Genomic DNA, 17,274 nt, shown 5'->3' with positions numbered 1-17,274 from the left:
TTTACAAATGGGTATATGTCATCTATCGTTGTCATCTATATTTATGTTTTTATCACTTTGTAAAATAAATGTGTATATATCAATTTTATATATTGGTTAAAACTTTTTTGACACAATCATAACGGCTTGCTATGATGTGTTGTATGATGCATTTAAAAAGTGTAAGATGCTATGAATTTTGAGTGCTGCAAACCGAAATAATTCACTACCTTTGCATAAGAATGCAATAGTCACATATACCCGAACTAATCAAAACAATCAATAAAAAAATTTACAAGACTATGATATGATTACAAACCACCAAAATGAAATAAAAAATGATGATTCCAAAAATATTCTGCACAAAACAATTCCAAAAAGTATTCGGCACAAAAAAAAATATCACAGCCAAGATTTAAAATAAAAAAAAATTGCTTCCAAAAAGTTGAGAAACGAAACCAAAAACAGAAAAAATTGCATACAACTCCCACTCTCCATGTAAATACAATACCTGCAATGATGATACAACAGATCATCAAGAAATCAGAACTTATGGGGATTCTTTACAACCTATCAACTTTTCAGGTATATAATAAACCATATAAGAACATGATTATATTATATCGCTCATCTCAAGACTATAAACAAGCAAGATTACTAAGAAACTCACATCTTTTTGTGTTAAAAAAATTAGCCATATTACGGGTTAAGGGGAAGTAATGATGAGATTTTTACCAGCTGATATGCTCTGTTCATATATACACGATGAATGTTTTCGTCACTGAGGCCCTGAAAACACATTCTCCAAAATATCATGCAGCTTCGGTGACCGTCTCCGGAACAAAGGTTCTAGCCGGAAAGACGGGACACCGATCTGCCATCTTTTGGCGTCATACATCTCGTTCCACGCCTGTACTATCTCATCGATCTTGAACCCCATACCTGCACATTGTTTGTTTGTTTGCCATATTTTGAGATATCTCTACGAACAGTTTAGTATATTCATTCATATATATAATAAACTTAATTACCTTCAAGTGCATTTTCGTTTGAGCAATGGTTCTTTACCATGACAGCTATATCGGTTGCAGAAGCTCCAGCTAGTTCAAATTTCTCCACAGCAACCTCCAAGCATTCATCCCAAGTCGGTAGGCCAAGCTTATACTCCACGATAGACCGTTCATACAGCAACGAACCCCACAAAAGATTAATCTGAGAAGTCATATTAGCTGTTTTCTCTGCGTTATCTTCATCAGACGCTTCGCTAAACACCCCATCTAACCCCAGCTTCTCCAGCAGTGTTTTATGTTTATCAGAATCAGAGAGTCCATTTACACGACGCTCTTCCATCTCTTCCCAAATCTGCATACCCTTTTCCATACTCTCCTCGGCCTTGTTATAGCGTTTCAGTACTTCCTGAGAAGCCTCGCTTTCGATATCTATCTTGTCTCTAAGCGCGTGATACCAACAAAGCTTAGCCTGCTCAAACTGTTGTTGCCCGAGCGCAAGAAAGGCTTCGTAGAAATCAGATTTTACTTTAACCGCTTCTTCGTATTTCTCCGCAGCTTTGTTGTACTCGCTCATCGCCCATTCAAATCCAGCCTCCACCTTCTCTAGTATAGTTTCTCTCGAACCATCCTCGGGGAAATAGATCTGCCTTCTTGCCTTTGACATATGAACGTTCCCCCAGTTGAACATTGCAAGTGCAGCCATTTCTTGGAACTTATCAGCAGCGATATCAAAGAGCTCCTGCGCGTCTTCTCCTGTTACTATATCTTCCATTGCTTCTGTATACAGCTTCATCCCGAGGTTGTGTATGTCCAAGTAGGAATCTGAATCAAACCCAACATGGTTCTTGAACAGTTGCGCAAACTGGAAAATCCAATGCTCAATGCAAGCAGATGCTTTCTTCTCAGACGACTCCACATAATCTCCTCCCACACTTCCGTTATCAGCAACACTGCTTGACCCCTTAGCAAATGTTGACTCGTCTTTGTTCACACCGTCATAAACGGGTTCTTGATTGGGGCTGACTTCTGTTACATACAATCTAAAGGAGCCAAGTTTCTCCCTCGTCGATGCAGCCACTCTCAGCTCATCCGTGGTGGTAATGGTGACCAAATCTCCCTCGGAGTCTCTGTATTTGATAAGGAAGCCCTTCAGAGACGGAAACCGAACTCTGATTATATCTCTCACAAGACTAACGCAAGAATCCAACGGCAGTTGCGCCCACCTGATATCATCTCCATGGACCAACTTCACCGTCCTCGTCACCGTCGCGTCGATCTCCGAAGCAATGACCTTTTTGTCCATAACATGACTCACTTTCTTCTCCTCCACCACAACCTTATCCTCAAGCTTCTTCCTGCTATCTGCTTCCTCTCCATCTTCAACAACAACACCGTTACTCTTCTTCTCCTCAAGAGCATCAGTACTACTATTCTTCTTATTATTATTATTATTATTATTCTTCTTCTTCATCTTCCTCAACCTCTCCTTAACAATCTTCCTCAACCGCGCGGCCCCCACGGGCTGCACGTCAACAAAACTCTTCTCCATTTCATCCACATCAACCCCTCTACCAACCAACACCTTCCTCACCCTCTCGAAGATCTCCTTGGCGGAAACATTCTCCGCCTCCATGTTCAAAACGATCCTCGAGTCCCTAAACGCGAAATCCATCTTGTTCAAGGCCTCGTAGCACCGAGCGCGTTTCAGCAGGGCCTTGCTGTACCTAGAGTTAGCCTCGAGGGCGAGGTTGCACTCGTTGATCGCGTTCGGATACTCTCCCAGCCCCATCTGCATGTAGCAAGAAGCCATGCCCGTCCTCAGGAAAGCCACGTCCACGTGATCTCGAGGCAGAAGCTTGACGGCTTTGTCGTACCTCAGCATGGCGCCTTCGTTGTCGCGTTTCTGGAAGAGCTTGTTTCCTTCTTCCTTGAGCTCTAATGCTCGGTTTATGAAGATCTCCATGTCATTGTCGAAGGTGGCTGCCGCCTTGGAGGCTGAACGATCGAAGCTTTTGGCTGACTTGTTGCCTCCTCCTACGGAAGAATCCGTGGGAGGATCGGGATTATTCTTCTTCTTCCCTGTTGGTTTTCCCATCGAAATCGGATGTTACGAATGTGGATCGGTGAGAATGGAGAAGAATGAATGAATATGCCTTTGGATGGATGGATTGAGTGTTCTCTAATCCACGAATAAAATAGGGAAACAGTGTGGTGTATAACAAACTATTTACGGACTATTTTATTCAGAAAAGTCAACTTATATACGGACAGAACCATAACAAAAAATTTCATTGGTGTGACAGACATGAAAAGGACACATACAGAAAATGATATATTATAAGTTCTTTTTATAAAAATAATCATTATTCAAAAATGTTACTCGAATATCCTAGAAATTTTATTATTTTGACCTTTACCAATGGGTATGGAAATGTTAAAAACGTGAATTCTGCCGCACTAACGCAATTCAATAATTCCAAAGAACTATTGACGTTGCATCTTTACTCATTTAACCAGTTCTAATCTATGCTTCGGATTGCGATAAGCATGATCGTTGCTTATTTTGCTAGATTGTCTTTCAAAAATCAGATACTACTTTCCGAGAACCCACTTTGATCTTGTTTATTTTGCTGTCTGAACTGCTCATTGTACCTCTAGAGTACAATTCATGTACTTTGTTTTTTTTTTCTATTGATGAGAAAAATCAAAATACACATGGTTGTTTCTTCTTCCTCCAAAATCGTGTGTTTGAGGCGTTTTCCAAGTTCCAAAGCTATGTCATGTATAAGACTTTCGAAGTGACAATCAGAAACGACGAAACAAAAGAGTAAGAAAAAGCAAGCATCTTTCATATAAAGGTTCCAAGTAAATTACTCCATCATTCGAACTATAGTTCAAAGCTCGGGACTGGAGTCCAACTGATTCTCTACTATTCTTGGTCAGTTGTAACTTATAATGTACGTTTCTTTTTTTTTTCTTCACAGCTACAAATTCCTGGGTATATGCCCTAAGTAATGGCTGATTGTAATCTGATTCTAAATAACAAATATAACAACTCCCCAACCCGAATCGCCACAAAAACACGAGAGGTTAAGTTGGAATAAACTGTTAAGGGCGCCCTTTGATCAAGCCACAGAGCACACCTTGTCTGCAAAACCCAACAGAGATACTCAGATTATATACCATAAATACATTTATTCACATTTGGTTGAAGATTTACCTTGTCTAATGCTGCTACAGCAAAGGCGATTGTCATCTATATAAGTTGCCTGAACACCAATCATCCAAGATCCTATAGAGGTATCATCAAATGCATATGTCTTCAACGATCCACTGCATATAACAGAGAAGTGAAAATGTGTGCTGATTGAGAAATGGACAACATTACTCTTTCTAGTAAGTTTGTGAGCCCAACCTGTTTATGTTTATGTACTGAGCCAAATTCTTGGATAGTATTATAAGCGAACCAGCTGCATGACGGAAGTATCTAAAGATAACAAAGAACAAGTATGACTTTAGTACATCATAATTGCACAATGTCAAAAAAAAAAGTATATAATATTTTCAATCACTTACGATTTCTCGTCCCCAAACTTCCACCATTCTGGCTCGTACCATTGCCCTCCCCTAAACAGAAATCAAAAAAGGTTTCAGTGCAAAGATAAGTGAGTTTAAGAAAGTTAAGTGTGATACGAACTTTTCAGTAACAACTTCCCCAGACTTCATGCACCCAATGTAAGACGCATCTTGACCACGCCGACTTTCAAGGAGGCTAATCAATCCCTCTTTATCATTTACCACACACAAAGAAAAAAGAGAATTGATGATTTCAGAATAGGAGCAAACATATCTTAAACAAGATAGATAGGAAATAAAAGAGGAAGTATCAACCAAGATCTAGGTCAATATTATCGTCGACTTTGATGTAAAACTCTGCATCCCAGTTCTGAGCAGCAGCACTGAAGAAGAACTTCACTTTCTTTGGTAGCTCTTCTTGTGCCTCCTCGTGATTCTCCTGATAAAATATCCACATCAGTGAGCCAAAAGAAAAAAACTAACACAATTCAATCAAGCATGCAGCCAAACTTTTGATATGCTTTACTAACAAGAATCAGAAAATCTCTTCTTGCTCTATCTTCCTCATCAATCTTTCGATCTAAGCTATCACCTCGGTTTGGACTGCAATTCTTAAAAACACAAACATCAGCATTACAGTCCATGAAGTTGACAAAGATATAGTCAACGGGGGAAAACCTTCGACCAATCACAAAACGTATGACAACTCCTCTTTCCTCAAGTTTCTTCAAAGCATCACCTGTACACCAAAACATCATAACCAAAATAGTCTCTACAATCAATCACAGCATGATGATGATACCTTGTGGCATCCAAGAGCCTCTAAATGCATTTCTCCTCAAATGGCTTCCAAAGCCAGTATAGACTCCAATTACAGCAAGCAACCTCTTGGACGACGAACCACTTTTCAGATAGCCTTGGCTCTTAGCCAAAGTCAACTCCATTTCCGTTTCAACAATCTTCCTCTCCAGATCTCTAGATAAACCAATTTAAAAACCACAACATCAAACACACACAATTGCATCTGGCTCCTCAACTCAAAAAAAAATCAGACTTACTTGCATCCGAGAACCATGAGCTTCTCATCCACCGTAAGAACCTTAGGCTTCTACATTCACAAAAGAGTAATTTGATCAAACAAGTGTGTTTCCAGAAAGAGAGAGACAATGAGAGGCCACAAACCTGATCATAATTCTTCTTAAGCATATTATTGAGTATCACTCTGTTCTCTGCATCTTGCCATAACCTAATCAAATTTGAAAACAAACAAAACGATCTTAGAATCTGAGAGAAAAAAAAAGTGCTCGATCGCGATATCATCAAATCTAGAGAATCGAATTAGGAATCTAGAAGAATCATTATCGGAGATTTTATCATCGGATCGGATCAAGGACAAAATGGGGCGTAGTTACCGGCCAAGGACGTAGAGCCAAGCAACGCAAGAGAAGAAAGCCATGATAACGGAGGGCTTGGAGGAGGTTTTGGAGGATCTTCCTCGTCGTTCTGATTTAGAAGAAGACGAAAACGTCGTCGTAGGTAAGGTCTCCATCTCAGTCCACGATCAGAGGAAAGAGACAGAGAGACGAGTGATGAGGGTGCAATGCAAGGATCAAGGTAAAGGAGCTATGAATGTATTTATATTCTCGGTCACGCTCGTAGACTCGACTCTCTCATCGGGGAAATTAAAGTTTCTGCCAGAATCTTTTATTCTCCAGTAATGAGAGACCTTCCTTAGACGTCAGAGGGTTAGGTATTGGGATTTTTTTCTTATTTTGTTTCAGTTTCTTTTTTTTTTGTCAACTTATTTTGTTTCAGTTAGAGCATCCGCGTTAGCGGATTTAAGAGGTTCATGGGCTCGAATTCTTAGGCCCGAATTAATAAAAGAAAATGAAAAATGTATTTAATTTGGTGAACCGATCCTTCCGCGTGAACCTGAAGGAAGGGAGTGTTGGAACTCGTTTTTTGACGAGATGGTTTTAGATCATTTTTGGTCATTTTTCGGACGAAAACGTTCGTCGGAATAACCAAATGTTTGACAAACACTATGAAGTAGTGTATTAATGTGTCAAAAACAAAATTCATTTGAATGAGAAATGAAGTTATAAAATGTGTGACTTAAATGTACACATTAGATATTGGGTTTGAATTTAGATTTAAATAGTTAGAAAGACTTATGTCTAATAACTTATGGTTTAAATCATATTCATGGTTATCTTTTATATTTGTTTAAAATATAAAAATGTGAACCCATTGCAAAATATATTACTAACTTTGATTTTATCAAAAATAGTGATAATGATTTTTGTTTGAAAGTTACATGGTCATAGTCAATGGAAATAAATGTCCATTATGATATGTAACTTAAAAACTCCATAATTACACATCTTACGTTTTTGTTGTGGTTTTGAAAGAAGAAATCATAACTTAAAATTTTGTATTAAATGTATGAGTGGTGCCCTCATTCTCTGATTTCTATATAAAATGCTACTAAGCATTTGAGAGAAAAATGAACACTTTCACACGAGGAACACAACAACAAATATATGCCCCCACTTGAATATTTCTTTTATTTTAGTTTGTGTCTGAGAGTGCAACACAAAACCAGTTTCGCCAGGCTTCTGATAGAGTGACGCAAATTCAGAAGATTGTTTGCAGTTGTATCTTTGGACTCATTACGTTACCGAACCGTCGCATTACAGACGTATTTTGAGTTAAGGAAAGAGATTATATCTCGCCTCTGCAGTTGTATCATCCTTTTCTTACTCTTTAGTATAGTTTTATCATTTTTATTATTTACAATATTCAGTAATCCGTAGTTTATAAAATACGATTCTATCAGAGAGTTCAAGCCACGCGTCGTGCTCTCAGTGGCCTGCTCCTCCAAAAGCACCTCACCCTCTCACAAGTCTCTCCTTTGCCATCTCCGACATGTAAGTCACTGCAAACTCGTTTCCCCCTCCTCTGGACTCCGTATAACTTTATAGAGAGTCAGGTGAAGGTTTGGGGATTTTAGATGAAGAATATTTTCTCTGTGTTAGGTAAGACTGGAATATGCGTTGACTCCGTTTAGGACTGTTCGTGGACCTATAGTTGATTTATTTTGGGGGAATTATATCTGAGAATTTGCTAGTTGTATCAAACACCTGTGGAGACATAGGGATGAGATTTTAGGTCATTAAGAAAAGTTATATGAACTTTGGATTCGTCACCAAGTTTGGATGAGTGTTTGACCTCTACGGATCCATGAGTTCCACTATGAATATATGTTACTAGATTCGATAATCATCATTCTCCTCTATGAAGTTTTTACTTTTAATCATTGGTTCAAAATGATGCTATATTTTTTGTGGCCTTTTCATTTGTTTTCCAGATTCGATGTTACAGGCTACGTGACTGGCGTTGGTCGTCCAGGGATGGAGGGATGGAACGAGTCCGAAGAGTAAGCTTCTTGTTGATGTCGTAGCTGACGGTGTAACAGAGCCTGCTCATCTCAAGATAAGGTCACTCTCTCTCTTTTTTTATCTCTTTTGTTTGTACAATCAAAAAGAATTAAAAAAAGAAAGATTTTCTTGCTTTTTGGCAGAGTTAAGAAGTATGTTGCTGAGTCTAGAGTGGAGACTGATTACGATGCACAGTTCAAGAATTTGGTCAAGTTAGTCACTAAGTTGCAGAATCAGATCCTGGATAAGCTTGATGGAGGACTTAAACCTCTTGCTTATACGACCCCCACAAGGTTTATCCCCTTAGTTACAAAGAGTTTTATTTCTCATAAGATGTTCTTAGATTGGCTAGGAGTAGGAACGAACATATGAAATGCAGAGTCTATTAGTATTGTTTCATATAGTTCTCTTCCTGAAACTTTGTTAGTATTGTTTCATATGTGTTCGTATTGTGGGCATATATCAAAAAGGCCTGTTTTAGATATTCCCGGATTAGAGATTTCTGGTTAAGGGATTTTGAAGGAACTTGTTGGAAGAGGTGGAAAGATATTGAATGGGAAAGGATGGAGTGATCACGGATGTTTGCTCAGGCAAGAGTGGTCGGAGAGCAGCACGTTGAGTAACAGGTCAAACTACTGGCGGGCTAATGGCGGTGATACATTTGATGGAGATGAAAATTGTTTGGTGGAGAACTCGTATTCCGGTGGTGTTGTTTTTGCTTGCAGATTGCTGACTTCTCTTTTTATGAGCATTAGGTGGCTTTGGAGAAAGTTTTTAAGGTTTAGCTCAGTTGATGATTCGTCACTTGACATTTGCATTCAGGTTGAATAAAAATTTTAAATTTTTTTTTCTAAAATATTTTATTTTATTTCTATGAACCTCAATTCCGGGTTCACCAATAGAGGAACACAATTGATAGAGGTTCATCACTATTTATGGTCCCACCATAAAATTATTAAAAAAATATCTATGAACCCTCTTAGAGGCGTAGACAATTTAAGTGAAAAAAAAAACCGAGTTGGATCAGTGTTAAGCAAGATTTTTTTTTTCTTTCAAATTTACAATTTTATCAATTCAACACGATAACATGAATAGGCATCACATCCTTTTACAAGAGATCCTATTACAACTTACAAACCTGACTTGAACAAAATAACTTAATTCGAATATTTTCTAAAACTAACTTCGCTCAATCTAAATTTTCGACGCGTTATGCTAATCCGAAGCTAAAATTATGGAGTATTGATTACTGTTCTCAACGGCAGAAGATAACCACGAGAAAATGAGATTCACCTTGTTTCCTTGGACGATGAAGTCTTTCCATGTCGTTTTCAAACTAGATGGCTCCCAATAAACTCATCAAAGCTTGTAATCTTCACCGCTTAAGCGGACACAAACAAAGGAGAGAAACACTACCGCACTCTCACTTGAAAGCTCTTCAACCTGCACAGATATAGACCAGCACACTACCTAACGAAAGATCAAATGACCAAACCTCAACATTGGGATATGCGCTAGACCGAAAGATGACACCAAGCAAGATTGCTATGATAATTGTTGTCCTCGTGAACTGAAGAACAATATGGGGTCAAAGCGAAAAGAGGTAAGACCAATAGAACCAAAGAGGTATCCTGGAAGAAAAACCGCCGCCTAACAATAGGAATCACAAGAGAAAACACTAGTAAAGGAGAATCGAAATGAGAGGATTGGAGGAGTAACCACCAGGAGTTCATAGACGACCACCGTCCAACTACTCTGTTGTATTTGAACACTCCAGGAAAAGAACCGTTAGACCATCTTCGCTTGCATCTGCTTAGTTAAGAACCGGTTCTTAACCTTTTCCTTTGTTTAAGTTAAGAATCGGTTCTTAAATTCCGCTAAGAATTCCACCCCTAAGAACCCCGGTTAATCATGGTCTAATCATCTATTTTAATGACATGTATCATTTTAGTATCCTATAATTTTTTAAAATTCATAACTAAGAACTTTTGTTCATTCTCTCTTCTTATTTCATTTCTTTTTCTTTTTTTTTTCTGTTTCTTTAAATGTTAAGAACTCCTCCTAATACTATCATTGGAGGTGCTCTAAGAAGTTTACATGGAGGTTCTCAATTCTCATCATTTCGAGCAATAGATATTGTTTTAGTTCTGGATTTGTCCCCCAAATTACCCCTCCCCCCCCCCCCAATTAAACCAATACTTGTGTGCTTGAACATGAGTAATTGAAAAAAATGACATTTTTGCTATTTGAACTTGGATTTTGAAGTCTAATAAACATGCATGTTACCACTTCTACATATATGTAATCTATTTAAAATGTAAACATATGTATCATGTATTAAACGATGATAAATTCATAAACAGAACCGCCTGAAACTGATAGGAACCGCTAGATTCGATAGAAAACACCACGAACTAAACCAAAATATCGACAATAACTACATGGGTAAAAATATATTTGCCGAAATACTCGGGACTGATCAGATCTTTGCCCGAACCGGATTTTAATACTGAGTACCCATGCTTTATAAAAGCAGAAAGCAAAGCATGAAAAAAAAGATTTTATACTGTATTTCAACAAAAAAAAAAGACTTGATACTGTTTACAGCATTGGTCAATTTGGATGTCAGCTCTTGACCTCGCAAAGTCACGAATTTTTTTAAAAAACTTTAAATATATATTTATTGATTCTTTTCGTAAGGGCATCATTATATTGTATTATGCTTCATATTGAAGAAAATTTCAGTACAGCACTGAAATGATAACTCTAACTAATCGGACACACAACCAAGTCATGGGCGCAACTCTGAATCCTTTCATCTTCATCACCTCATCCAAGTTAATCCTATTAGGAGCTTATAGCATCACACTCTCCTCATAGCCGAAACCTCTATAGTCCATGAAGCTCAAAATAGTCCTTTCATCTTCTGATTTTTTTGTGGATGTATTCACCTGATGTTCTTATTCATTTGAAAACTAGTTCTTTCTGATGCCAGAGTATGTGATGCTAAGTATATGCGCAGGTGTTTTATTTTACAGCGTGCTAAATTATTAAATATGGATAGTTATATTACTCAATCTCTTATACCAAATGTGAGTAATGAAGATATAGAGTTAGGAGGTATTGATGATATCAACAAGGAACATCGAGAAGTACAGTTAGTTCATGTACTGAGTAAAATTTTCTTATTTATGCAAGGGGAAATCTAGGAAAAAATTATTATTTATTCAAAGGGGAAATCAAGTGTATTATTTACTTAGAAGAATTTGCATCTAATGTCATATTGGCAAATACACTATGTGGGCATCCATTCTCACATATGTGTTTACGTGAATGGAATAATGCAAACAATTTTCCAACATGTCGAAATTTTTTTGCTTAGCTTTCTCAAGTAGTCATTTGAATTATGTATATGATATATTTTAAAATGAAATGAATATATATTCATCCATCGTCAGAAAATTCGTAGAATACAATATGAAATTCAAAAGAAAATACTTTGCCTACAACTAGAATATTTATATGAATAACAATCAAACCGAAGAAGTTAATGCTTTTAAATTTTTAGTGAATTTTTAGTTTTGGATAATTTGTTATTTAGTTAAAACATAAATTCATTTTGTATATATATTTTATTTTTAAATTGTAAATCCATTATTTGTATTTTATCACTTCTTTTGCTTATATTTTGCTATTTTTACTTATATTTTGCTTATATTTTGTTATGAAACAATAATGTTTACTGAAAAATATATTTGTTATTTAATTTATTATTAAATATTTTGAATGTATGAACAATAAATTAATCTAATGGTATTTAAATTGATAATACATCTATAACTGAAACCATATACAAATGATACATAATTATTAGTACCAAACATAGAAGTATGGTATAAGTATACAAATTATTGTGTACGTACTGATATCATCAAATATATTGTACAATTGGCCCATAATCACCCGGTTATTAATATTTTTTGTATTATATTCCCTTTTCTTTTACTTTCTCACATTTTGGTTATATTACTCAATTTCTAGTATCAAATGTAAGTAATGAAGATATAGAGTTAAAAGGTATTGATTATGCTATCGACAATGAACTTTAAGAAGTACGGTTAGTTCATGTATTGCGGGAAATTTTCTTATTTGTGCAAGGGGAAATGGAGTGTATTATTTGCTGAGAAGAATTTGCATCTAATGTCATATTGACAAGTACACAATGTTAACATCCATTCTCACATATGTTGTTTACGTGAGTGGAATGCAAACAATTTTACAACATGTCGAAGAAATTTAGCTTAGTTTTTTTAAAGTAGTCAATTGAATTATGTATATGATATAGTTTAAAATATCTACCGGCAGAAAATTCCTAGATTATAATATTAAATTCAAAAGAAAATACTTTGCCTACAACTAGAATGTTTATATGAATAAAAATCAAAACGAAGAGGTTAATGCTTTCTAATTTTTAATGAATTTTAGTTTTGGATAATTTGTTATTTAGTTAAAACCTAGTATTTTATATATAATTTATTTTTAAATGGTAAATCCATTATTTGTATTTTATCACGTATTTTGCTTATATTTTTCTAATGTTTACTTATATTTTGCTTATGTTTCGTTATGAAACAATAATGTTTACTATTGAAAAAAATATATTTGCTGTTTAATTTATTATTTAATATCTTGAATGTATGAACAATAACTTAATCTAATGGTATTTAAACTGATAATGTATCTATAAATATATCTATAAATGAAATCAAATGTATTATTTGCTTAGAAGAATTTGCATGTAATGTCATATTGACAAATACGCTATGTGGACATTAACTCTCACATATGTTATTTACATTAGTGGAATGCAAACAATTGTCCAACATGTCAGAAGAAATTTATTTTAATTTTTTAAGTAGTTAATTGAATAATGTATATGATATATTTTAAAATAAATAAATACATTTATCTATAGTCAGAAAAATCCTAGATTAATATATTAAATTCAAAAGAAAGTACTTTACATGTAACTTGAATGTTTATATGAACAACAATCAAACCAAAAAAAAGTTAATGCTTTCTAAATTTTTAATAAATTTTAGTTTTGGATAATTTGTTATTTAGTTAAAACCTAGAATTATGTATATATATTATTTTTAAATTATAAATCCTTTATTTTTATTTTATCATTTATTTTGCTTATATTTTGCTAATGTTTACTTATTTTTTTCTTATGTTTTGCTATGCACAACAATAATGTCTGAACAACCCAATTTTCTAGACGTCCGTCAAACACTTGTTAAGTAAATGAACCAATAAGTTGTTATGTTTGCACGTGCGGGTTTAACACATAGTTATCTAGTAAAATATTATTTATAAAATTTAAATGGAAAAATATATAGTACAAGTTTGAAAATATAAAATTTTAAAGATCTTAATTCTTTTTGCTGTAAAACCTTAAATCCAAATTTTATAAGCTGTGGTTTGTTATTTTACACTTTGAAAAAATAGACTCTGAGTTGATTTGTTTCTTTTCTTTCAAGAAACTTTTTCCTTCGTTGATCCTTATATTATTTTGCATATAAAAAGGGCCAGGGACGTTTGGTTTTGACCATGCTGTTGCTTTGGATCATGAGCATTAACCTTTGGTTTATTCAGATAGTCTCTCTCTTTCAGATCTTCATGTGGTCATGCAACAAATACAAATATGATACAACCACAAAGATGATGACTCTGGGCAGATTTATAGGATTGTGGTGCGGTGATGATGTTTAATGATGAGCATGAACCTCTCCAATTATTAATTCGTGCTGTTCTAATGCTTCTTAAATTGCATTAAATTATCGTTTTTTCTTATGTTCTTAATAGCTATTACACAACACAAATATTAAGATCTATTACACAATACAAATATGAAGATCTATTACACAATACAAATCTATTACAGTGAGTGTGTCTCTCACAAGAACGGGATACCCTTTCTCCGCTCGTTTTGTGATACATTGAGCTGACAGAGAAACTCTTAACGGCTAGCCCCGGCGCTTGGCAACAAACTCGAGAGCGAAGGCACACCTTGCCTCCTCATTTCCTCTTGTGCTTGCTTCATCTCCTCTGGATCTGTTTATGAAAAAAACATCATGTAAAGTTGCAGTGTACACAAAGCAAAGCTCGAAAGATGAATGTATTGGCTTCATCAAACCATATAGTGTCTCTGCATAAAAGTCGAGGGTTATAACTTATAGAAGCGTACCTATGTTTTCCATCAGTTTGGGCATTAGGAACACAACCACGACCATGAATCCCACCATGAGACCCATCGGACTTTTCACCATTGACAACATGGAGAAAGGCTCTCGAATCTGTAGTATTTTTGCAAGATTAAATCGGAAAGAGAAAGAAAAAAAAGAATATTTTTTACAAATATCCAAACAATGAAAAGAGAAGCAATCACCTCGTAGTATTGCTCTTCCCTCAATGGCTCTAAAACCAGCTCAGTAAGACTCCTCCTGGTTTCGGTTAGTGTTGCATGAACTTTGCCATGGTGCCGTGCACTAACATCGACTCGTACCTAGTTATGGTTTTTATCCATCGTCGTATGAGAACAGGGTTCTTATAATTAAAAAACATAGTAACAAACAACAACACCAGGAGGCAGAGAAGAAGAAACTTACCGGAGAAAAGAAGTAGCCCATTGCAGATACTTCGATCAGATGAGTCCCAGCAGGCACTTTGTGACTTTACATAACCGGTTAGTCAAGGACGAGTAAGTAGGAAACCAATACTGTGAGTAACATTTTCATAACTCGGAAGAAAATTTTATAATTGAAGGATGAATAAATAGGATACAAAGTGAAATATCCATCAGGCCTGAGAAATGTAACACTCTGTCCACCATTGAGTATAACTTTGACATTAGAGCTCTTTGCTGTGTGACCAATCACGTTGCCTATGAAAAAAGAACTTGTACATCAGTAAAGAAGCAAATAACATTACCGTGTAAACACACAACTTGAAATCAACTTCTCGGTTTCGTAAAATCAAATTAGGTCGATAATATAACCGCATGACTAGTAACCAAAACACAGAAGAAGTCGAGATCAAGAAACTGAAACCCACTTGGTGGAATCTTCACTCTGCCAGTGATTGTGTAACCATCCTCAGACCTGCACAAACACACAACTTGAAATCAACTTCTCGGTTTCGTAAAGTCAAATTAAATCAAAATTGAAATCAAAGGTCAACTGCATCGACTAGACGACCAATAAAAAAAAAGGCTAAATCGATGGCGGGAGAGTCGATCCGTTACCCAGAAGAGAGTGGGAGAGTGGAAGCAAAGAAGATGAAGCTAATCTGCAAAACGAGGAAAGCGAGAGCTGGGCTAGATCTGATGATCGGAGCCATCTTCGACGGTATGGTCCGATTCTGGACTTCCGGTCAATGAATAGGCGAAACTAAAACCTTCCTAGAGGCTGAGAAGGTCTGAGCTGATTTGTTTTCTGTCTTTGCGTCTTCACCAACCGTCATCTCCAAGACTCCAAGTCAAAAATAGGTAATTAAAAAAAATGATAAAAAAATTATATTTCTTTTGTTACTATCAACTTTATAAAAATTTATGTTTCATCACCACATTTTCTTTCGTAGCCCATATTGAAAAAAAAAATTATTAGAAATATCATAGAATTGTTATTGTATCTTTTTTTTTGTTCGACAGAATTGTCATTGTATCTTATTATATAAAGTTTGGATTTTCAAAGTTAGTACTTAACACTATTGTGACATGTGTCAAAAATTTTTTAAGATGGTGATAGATAAAAGTCAAAATATGATATAATTTTTTAGGATTTAAAAAAAATTTAAAAATAAAAATTCTCATAACAAAGTAGTATTTTAAAGTTTTTTAAGATTCTAGAAAATAAAAACTCTCATTATAAAAATAGTATTTTAAAGTTTTTTCCATGATTGTGACATATATATTTTTTAATAATATATAATGTAAAAGACTGTTAATGATTAGTCGAGTAAGAAATCCAGCTAATCCGGTTAGACCGGTCAGATCATTGACCTAACTACAATGTCGAGTCAATGTTTAGTTGAGTAAGAAAACTTATTTTCAGTTTAAAATTGATAATTTATATCGTTATTTCTTTTTAAGAATACATATACTATTAATCACACATATCATTTTTCAATCTATTTCAAACAAATGGCACACTTTAAAAGAACAAAGAATAAAAAAGTAAAAACTCAATTGTAAGATTCAAAACAATATAATAATGATAACTTTAAAATAATAAAATCAATAAGTGAAATACAAACCCGTGCTTTTTAACCGCGGATCAAAATCTAATCCCTTATATATTAAACAAGGAGCATTTTTAAAAACAAACCTTAATTGTGTAAATTAATAACAAAATTGCCATTATGCTTAGGTGTCAGCATATTAGGCATTCTCACATCCTTATTCTAACAACCCTTTTATTACTAGACTATTTACATCAATATGCCATTGGACATCCTATCACTTATATTATTATTGATATTATCATAGAAACTATGCATTCGTACATTCATTATGTGAACGTTCATTAAATAAACGTTAGTGCATTCACTATAATATAAACGTATAGTCAAGTTCATGTTGTCTTCTTTAAAATATTTTTTATTTTTTCTCTAAAACATTTACAAACATTATTTCGAACCCTTATAATAGTTACCTCTTCAAAAAATAAATTACTTGGCACAAAAAATAACCTTTCTATCATCCAAGATTTTGAATTGTTAGCTTTAACGAAACTTTTGATTTTGATATATTTTATGTTTTATACTTTTGATTATGATATATTTAAGTTTTATATTGGTTTAGACTTTCAATTATATCGATTTATAGTTTTGATTATAAAGTATAGAATCTAACTATACCAAACACTTTTAAAAAATTAAACTATACAAAACTTAAGGTCAACAAAGTAATGTTTTTTGTCAAAAAAAGTAATGTTTTTATGGGTGTATATCTCGGCGTTAAATCAATATATTCACTGAATACTATTAAACTACAGAATATAATGGTAAAAATCTCATTGATTATAAGAACTAACAAAATAGGTTTATATTTGTTACAACCACAAACAATTAAAATATTAAAATATCTCACCGAATATATAAAACTACCAAATCGAGCGTCAGTATTTATATCCTAAATTAACTTCACAAAGAATTTTAGTTATAACAAATATCACTGATTACAAATCTGAATATATTCTAGCATTATA

The 17,274-nt window shown here is 34.6% G+C and overlaps 3 protein-coding genes and 1 long non-coding RNA gene across 5 annotated transcripts; 1 reads left to right on the top strand and 3 right to left on the bottom strand.

Annotated features, from left to right (window-relative positions):
- Positions 1 to 678: 678 nt before the first annotated feature.
- LOC108809880 (protein PHOX1) lies at positions 679 to 3,171 on the bottom strand. Its single transcript, XM_018582018.2, has 2 exons — positions 1,011 to 3,171; positions 679 to 921 (listed from the first exon to the last, which is right to left on the bottom strand). Exons 1-2 carry the CDS (start codon positions 3,082 to 3,084, stop codon positions 758 to 760), a joined length of 2,238 nt encoding a protein of 745 aa, XP_018437520.1. The 5' UTR covers positions 3,085 to 3,171; the 3' UTR covers positions 679 to 757.
- A 646-nt stretch (positions 3,172 to 3,817) lies between these two features.
- On the bottom strand, positions 3,818 to 6,273 carry LOC108809048 (hydroxyproline O-galactosyltransferase HPGT3). Its single transcript, XM_018581172.2, has 12 exons — positions 5,978 to 6,273; positions 5,748 to 5,811; positions 5,624 to 5,673; positions 5,368 to 5,540; positions 5,244 to 5,304; positions 5,096 to 5,168; positions 4,881 to 5,004; positions 4,687 to 4,774; positions 4,566 to 4,616; positions 4,405 to 4,476; positions 4,210 to 4,322; positions 3,818 to 4,137 (listed from the first exon to the last, which is right to left on the bottom strand). Exons 1-12 carry the CDS (start codon positions 6,112 to 6,114, stop codon positions 4,115 to 4,117), a joined length of 1,029 nt encoding a protein of 342 aa, XP_018436674.1. The 5' UTR covers positions 6,115 to 6,273; the 3' UTR covers positions 3,818 to 4,114.
- Positions 6,274 to 7,367: 1,094 nt separating this feature from the next.
- On the top strand, positions 7,368 to 8,853 carry LOC108809450 (uncharacterized). Of its 2 annotated transcripts, none has more exons than XR_001942838.2 (3): positions 7,368 to 7,495; positions 7,936 to 8,065; positions 8,149 to 8,853. It is a non-coding gene; the product is annotated as an uncharacterized LOC108809450 (long non-coding RNA). The 2 variants fall into 2 exon arrangements; XR_001942839.2 differs by having other exon boundaries at positions 7,448 to 7,603.
- Positions 8,854 to 13,824: 4,971 nt separating this feature from the next.
- On the bottom strand, positions 13,825 to 15,531 carry LOC108806987 (ER membrane protein complex subunit 7 homolog). Its single transcript, XM_018579213.2, has 7 exons — positions 15,312 to 15,531; positions 15,122 to 15,168; positions 14,852 to 14,951; positions 14,677 to 14,740; positions 14,457 to 14,573; positions 14,256 to 14,364; positions 13,825 to 14,122 (listed from the first exon to the last, which is right to left on the bottom strand). The coding sequence occupies exons 1-7, from the start codon at positions 15,404 to 15,406 to the stop codon at positions 14,028 to 14,030; spliced, it is 627 nt and encodes a 208-aa protein (XP_018434715.1). The 5' UTR covers positions 15,407 to 15,531; the 3' UTR covers positions 13,825 to 14,027.
- Between the last annotated feature and the right edge of the window lie 1,743 nt (positions 15,532 to 17,274).

This window comes from Raphanus sativus, chromosome 6 (genome assembly GCF_000801105.2).
Source record: "Raphanus sativus cultivar WK10039 chromosome 6, ASM80110v3, whole genome shotgun sequence".
NCBI classification, from domain to species: Eukaryota; Viridiplantae; Streptophyta; class Magnoliopsida; order Brassicales; family Brassicaceae; genus Raphanus; species Raphanus sativus.
The sequence above is the reverse complement of the archived record's forward strand: the minus strand, read 5'-3'. Positions and strand labels throughout refer to the sequence as shown.